The sequence below is a fragment of the Palaemon carinicauda genome, chromosome 24 (assembly GCF_036898095.1).
Source record: "Palaemon carinicauda isolate YSFRI2023 chromosome 24, ASM3689809v2, whole genome shotgun sequence".
Lineage (NCBI taxonomy): Eukaryota > Metazoa > Arthropoda > Malacostraca > Decapoda > Palaemonidae > Palaemon > Palaemon carinicauda.
The window spans coordinates 96,767,052-96,774,551 of NC_090748.1; the positions used below are offsets into that span (position 1 = coordinate 96,767,052).

At 36.1% G+C, this 7,500-nt stretch overlaps 1 protein-coding gene across 1 annotated transcript in view; it reads right to left on the bottom strand.

The window, feature by feature from the left end:
- Positions 1–7,500, bottom strand: part of LOC137617906 (synaptic vesicle membrane protein VAT-1 homolog-like) — a 57,663-nt gene that overhangs the window by 6,411 nt on the left and 43,752 nt on the right. The window contains exons 6-7 of the mRNA XM_068347849.1: positions 6,820–6,923; positions 5,777–5,832 (exon numbers count right to left, since the gene is read on the bottom strand). Of these exons, the coding sequence (XP_068203950.1) occupies positions 5,777–5,832; positions 6,820–6,923 (160 nt within the window). The remainder of the gene's footprint in view (positions 1–5,776; positions 5,833–6,819; positions 6,924–7,500) is intronic.

Genomic DNA, 7,500 nt, shown 5'->3' on the forward strand with positions numbered 1-7,500 from the left:
TTATAGCATCTTCCTTTTCCAAATAGGGTTGATAAATTTTAGTCTAAAGGCGGGTTCACACAGTCGAACGGTTCGTCGAACCCGGTTTGACAGACATGTGTTTGAAGTGATGTTCGAACATGTGAACGGGGTATTTGATTGTCGAACACGTTTGTCGAACGGTTCGAAGAAAGTCTGTTCTCGTCTGACTTTTGTGGGCGGGGCTTCATTGTACACATAGCTTATGCATTTGTGGCTGGCTCCACCTCTTCGAACCGTTTGACAAACAGGTTCGATAACCGGGTTCGACGAACCGTTCGAACGTATAAACCCCGCTTAAGCAGGCCCCCCTCCCCCCCCCCCCCAGGACAAGCTGCGGATAATCTGGAACGAACGAACGAACTACAATATTGTAACTGTTATATTCACCCTGGCCTAGAAAATCACATAAAAATCTAATTCGAATAATTTTTGAAATGTGTTCAACGCCTCAAAATTATTTTATGTGACGTAAATATCTAAAAGAATGCCTGAATAAATTAGAACTAGGAACAATTGTTAACACAAGACACATGAGTGACAAACATAGGCTATCTGAACCAAGAACAAATAGTAAATTTGGTGAAAGGGCTTTTAGCTACTGTGCGCCTAGACATTATAATAAACTGCCAACTGAAATGAAGGACCTAAAGGGAGCAATTGAATTTAAGAAGAAACTAAAGACATTACTTTTCACAAGATCATATGATTTGGAAGATGCTACAATCAAAGAATTGTATAAGTTATAATGAAAATGTTTCGTTAGATGATTAATATGGACCCGCCCGAGAAGTAGTTCACTCGACTTCAGTGGAGGGTTGGATTTAAACCCAAAACAAGTAAACAAGTAAGTAAATCTATGTAAAGAAATGAACTGTTCTAGAGTTGTTAAAATTGCTCTTGTATAGCAGCAGGTCTCATATTGACGGTCATTTGGAAAAAATATTTTCTGTGATTTTTTTCAGTACATAGCCGAAAAATGATAAAGTTTCCATTATCTTATAGACTAATAATGACAAATATCTTGATTGAAATTGTTGAGTAGGTGTAAGGCGTTATAAAAAAAAAATGGAAATTTATTTCTTCTATTTAAGTAATAATATATTTAACACATTATTATATTAAATGTGATAGCGTTTCAAGACGATTTTCTAAAGAGGCTCATTTAGCTTTATCGGGCTAATTGAACTATTATCATTATTACTACTTGCTAAGCTACAACCCTAGTTGGAATAGCAGAATGCTATAAGCCCAGGGGCTCCAACAGGGAAATAGCCCAGTGAGGAAAGGAAACAAGGAAAAATAAAACATTTTAAGAACAATAACATTAGAATAAACTATAAAAACTTTAACAAAACAAAAGGAAGAGAAATAAGATAGAATAGTGTGCCCGAGTGTACCCTCAAGCAAGAGAACTCTAACCCAAGACAGTGGAAGACACTGGTACAGAGGCTATGGGACTACTCAAGACTAGACAACAATGGCTTGATTCTGGAGTGTCCTTCTCCTGGAGGAGCTGCTTACCAATTCATACTAGAAACAAAAGAGGCAGCAAAAGTTATTTAATATTGCAAGGAAATGGAAATAGGTAGAGAATATAAGAGATTTCGTGAAACAACGGCAATATGCAGCGGTGGGTAAGTATTGAAGCGACATGCACTCACGGGCTCTTAAATGTTTAAAGGCCGCTCTTGAATGGGAGAGGCAAGGGACAGTGACATTGCTCTATTAAGTAGGACAATGCCCTAGAGACTGACCATATATACATGACCAGCGCCCGAGCCCCCTCTCCACCCAAGCTAGGATCAAGGAGGGCCAGGCATTGACTGCTGATGAATCAGCAGATAGACCTATAGGCTCCCCCAAACCCTCCATCCTTTGCTCGCAAGGATGATGAAGCTGCAGCGACCAAATAATCTAACAAGTTTGAGCGGGACTCAAACCCCAGTCTGGCGTTCACCAGTCAGGAACGTTACCGCATCGGCCACCACAACCCTAAGGCAGCCCGTAAAAGATATAACAGCAGAATGCAAGAAAACGAGAAAATAGATAAGAGTAATAGTTAAGAGAGGAGACATACAACTCATGAAGTGAAGAGGTAAGGAGAAGCACATTAACCAAGAGTGATCAGAATCAAGGCAGAGAATGATAACATAATTCCAGGGAGAGATGTAAGCAGAAATCACACCCTTATAACTACTGTGAATCCTCAGACACCCATATGCCATAAGGCAAACGATGATACGGTCACTTTTATCAAAAGATCTGAGAAGTTTGCCGAGGGCTAAAGTTGGTCTAGAGATAATTCGGCCCATGGTTAAGTGGGACGCTTATCTCGAGGCTCATTATTGAAAGGGTCAAGGTCTTCCATTTCTTTTTCAGCATGCCTTTAGATGAAATTTTAGATTAAGATAAAGCTTGAAGAGAGCATTTATAAAGAGATGAGATTACTGAAAAGGGGTTTGGGAAGAAAATCAGCGAGACAAAGTCAGAACAGAGTGAAGCTACATAGGTATGCCAAGAGCTGTATTGAAATGAATAGATGAAACAAAACATTTAGTAATTTGGTCGATATTTTCCAATATTCATTGAACAAGGATGACGCTTTACTTAAGGGAATGAGTATCAAATATCATTGATGAGGTAATGAAGTTCGGCGAGTGCTACTTGAAAACTCACAGGACATACATAATGGGAATTCTGAAGCCAATGAAGTATAGGTAGTGTAACCTGAGACGTAAGCACTACAAGATTGGATAAAATTTAATGTATACAGACAAGAGAGGAGGTAGATCTGTACTATGTCGCAGAGAAAGGACACCAAGTTAAAATTGTACATAAGTTAAAAGCAAAGATCATTGGAAGTTGAAACGAAAAGAGGAAAGTGCTACGGTAGTGAAAGAACCCAGAGAGGTAACCGCTATTGTGATTTGCGAGGAATTGTGATCAGCAGAAGAAAAGGCACTATATCCTACCTATCAACAAAAGCTACATATTCAAGAATAAAGTATTAATACTAAGAGATACTAGGTGTACAAGTTCAATTGTACAAGGATGTTCGGTAATGGAGAGATAAATGAGCTATTTGAAAGGCATCTGTGTATTCACTGAAAGGAGTATCTGTGGATATCTAGTTTAAAAAATTAGTGTAAATAAACATACACAAGTAGGAGAACTCTATGCAATGAGCTTGGATAATCCTGTTTATTAACTTGGTTTTTGGAAGTGTTCCATGTGCAAAGGACCCAGAGAAACTGGCTAAAGTTGAGGCAGAGATCATTGAGAAGGGTGAGAGAATAGATGACCAATAGTACGAGTAAGAGGAGAACAATGCAGGGTTATATATGTAAAAGAAAAAAGAAAATAGATACTGATATTAAGACAGCAGTTCTAATTAGAACACAACTAGGGCAAGAGAAACGCAGTATCAAGCCACTGGTAGTGGTTTTAGAATTGTGTGTGGGAACAAATTTTTAAAGGAAGGCCAGCAGGGTTGTTGTAACATAGTGAAAATAGACCCAATCTGCAGGCCCTGAATCTGATCCACACTTACAGCTCCATAATTTTCGTTAGCATTCACAACCTTGCCAGTCTTTCTTTTAAACGTGGGTTTGATCCATTGCCTGGACCTCCCTGATCCAAGCTTAAGTATAAAAGAGCTTAGGCGTTTATCATTTGCTTATATTCTAGTCTCTGAAACATAATGGGGCAGTACACTCATAATGGACCTTTAAACCTTTAGATACCTCATCAACTTAAACCAATAGAAGAGTGCCAAAGTTGACGTACAATGCAGAAAGAAAAAGGAATGAACTTTCAAATGAAATATTATTAATGATATGTTATAACATTCTCAAGGGTAAGATGACCGGTGATTGTGACTGATAAAAAAAAAGGCAATGAAATAAGCACACGAGTTCATGAACCAGAAGTTCTCACTAGCCAGGAGTAGTTGAAGATATCGCTAGAAAAAAAAAAAGATATAAAACATCAGGCATCATTTTCAGGCTGGGTGTGCTAAGAGGCTTGTGGTTTTTGTGGAAACCCTTATGCAATTTCATAAAGTATTCTTAAGTCAATTATCCTTTAAGAAGTGAAGCGGATGAAGGAAAATAAAGTTGAAGATCTGAGATGAAGTGTTCACGTCAGGTAAGTGGTATGGAAGAATTGACAGAACGAGAAATGTGGACATTCGTATAGGAAATGGTAAAAAGATTAGCATACGTTAGTGCGGACCAGAGTATTTTGAAGTGGCTCGGTCATCTGTAAAGGATGGTCGACTAAAGGCAAGGGAAAAGTGGATGGTTCAGACATGCTAGGAGGCAAGCGGAAAGGATGAACTAGAAAGAGTTCGATTTATGTCGTGAAAGACACTCTGCAAAGGATGGGTCGATATTACCAAACAAGAGTGTGGTTTAGATTGTGATATACGGTATAGGCCGAGTGTTTTCAGCTATCATTTTTCAACTTGTATTTCCTGATAACCTATGTCTTGGGGGTATGTTAAGAACATAGCGACCACCCTCAACTCGGTGACGTTCTCTCATAGGGTGCCAAAACCCCTCGTTTCACATTACGCTTAAATCCGCCTCACATAAATCTACATTAAGCCTTATATGAGCTGTAAAAAATATTAAGACTTTCATGAAATTTTGTAGGAACAATTTGTAATGGAGTTGAGTGTAGTGTGAAACGGGGTGTTTTGCCCTTATGTGAGGACGACCCCGAGTTGAGAGTGGTCGCTATGTTCTTGACATAGTCCAAGACATACGTTATCAAGAAATGCAAGTTAGAAAAAAAAAAGTTAGCAGAAAACATCATGAAAGGTGGTCCTGGCACATGGCTTACTATATGTAGAGGTCTAGAATTGCTGCTGATGAGGCTTATGTGTAAGAGCTCAAATATAATAATTATTTTGGCCAACTTCGTTGCAGCAAAGAGTATGTTTTGATAGGCCCATGTTTGTATGCATGTCTATGTGCGAGGTTGTGATTCGCTCAACTCAAAAACTATTTGAATGAATCTCGTGAAATTTGGTGAAATGATTGGCCGTGATCCAAGGACATTTTGATTAGATTTTGGGAGTAACTGGGTCAAACGTCAAGGCCACGGTCACGAAAAAGTAAGAAAAGAATCACAAAACTCAAAAACTGTTTGTCCGAATCTCATGAAATTTAGAGAGGTGATTGGCCATGATCCAAGGACAATTTGATTAGATTCTGGGAGTTATTGGGTCAAAGGTTAAGGTCAATGTAACAAAAAGGTAAAGAAGGTCTTTTAGCCATATCAAGGCCTATCTTTACCTGACTTGCATGAAACTAGTGACGTGATGTGTATAATTCAACTGTCTATCATGTGATATATGTGTTTTGGAATCAAATACCCACAACATCATCAGTTTTCTTGGTGACAAAAGTGGCGGTGGGGAAGGTATACACTCAACCGAATACCGGTTTTTGTCATATCTAAGTTTTGATATGAGCCTACAAGTGGCTTATTCCCTATTCAGGAGTTGAAACACGACATTTTTTTAGGAGTCATTCAAAGTTAAAGCTGAGGGAATACGCTCAACCGAGTACCGGTTTTTGTCATATCTAAGTTTTGATATGGGCCTACAAGTGGCTCATTCCCTAATCAGGAGTTGAAACACGACACTTTTTAGGAGTCATTCAAAGTTAAAGCTGAGTGAATATGTATGTATGCACTGGGTGTAACTTATCTGAAATGTATAGGCCTATTACAGCTCGTTTTTACTTACCGATTTAACCACACTTAGTATGCTCTTTGTCTCCCCAGTTATGATGTTGGATGAGCCTATGAAGAAAATATATCAATGCATTAGTATAAAGAAATTTTGAAATACAGAAACAATAAAATAATAAACAACATTGAGAATGCAGAAAGATTCTTTTCAGTTGACGGTAAATTTGCGTACACGATATCATCGAATCTTCTATCTTGCTTTTGATTGGCCCCTGTATCTCATTTGTTTGAATTTCCACCAATCACCAAAAGCTTCAACAATATCAGCTGCCTATATTTACAACTTTAAAGATTCTTATATTAATGGCTTCGTGAGGACAAGAAATGGGTCAATTTTATAAAAGGAGTTTCATAAATAATCTTTATTGCGCTTCTTTTGATGTTCACTTAATTATCACTTTAATTATACTGTGTTTTAAAGAAATCTTGTAAAAGAACTAATTATTCTAAGCAATATATATATATATATATATATATATATATATATATATATATATATATATATATATATATATATAAATATATATATGCATATATATATATATATATATATATATATATATATATATATATATATATATATATATACAAATATATATATATATATATAATATATATATATATATATATATATATATATATATATATATATATATATATATATATATATATATATATAAATATATATATATATATATATATATATATATATATATATATATATATACATATACATATATATATATATATATATATATATATATATATATATATATATATATATATATATATATACATATACAGTATATATATATATATATATATATATATATATATATATATATATATATATATATATATATATATATATATATATAACTCAGTTAGCTACCCAAATCTTATCATAAGAATGAAAAGAATTGTATCTACTATCAATAAGTTCATTCTTTTCTTTCGTTACCTTTTAACCAAAATATGGAAATTTCATCTGCTTAAATACCTTCGCTCTACTTGAAAATATCATCTAGGATTACTCACCGAACAGGATATATCTCCCGAGAGGCCTCAACAGAGCGTATCCTCTGCTACATTCCTCTCCACCTTGGCAATCAAAGACGACATCGACGCCGTCCGGGCAAACCCTTTCGTGTGGAAAGAAATAAAAACGTTATGTCATTTATTCTTACGCATCGCTTTGCATGTAATTCTTTGGTAAAATAATCCTAGGTCGTTATATTTCCTTCCAGATGGAAAATACAATGATGGATATTGAGGTTACTTTACGATGATATTTGATACAGCTACACTTTTTAACTCCCAATTTGTAACGTCCTTTGTAAGGAAGATCAAAGACTTTCTTTTGTTTAAAGAAATTCTGGCATTCTTACCTTCCACTAGGCATTTAATTCTTAACCACATAGGCGAATTTTTGTTTGTTAGACCTACTAGTGTTTTTCAATAACTTTGTCACCGGTTTCAATTCTGCTTGAATAGAAATGATTTCCGAACTAAAGCTTTTGGTGTGTGTTTACTCAACGAAGCGAATACAGCTTCTCGAATCACCAGGTGTCAAATACAGATAGGCTACTCGAAACACCGGGTGTCAAATACAGCTACTCGAAACACCGGGTGTCGAATACAGCCATCCGAAACACCGGGTGTCGAATACAGCTACTTGAAACACCGGGTGTTGAATACAGCTACTCGAATCTCCAGGTG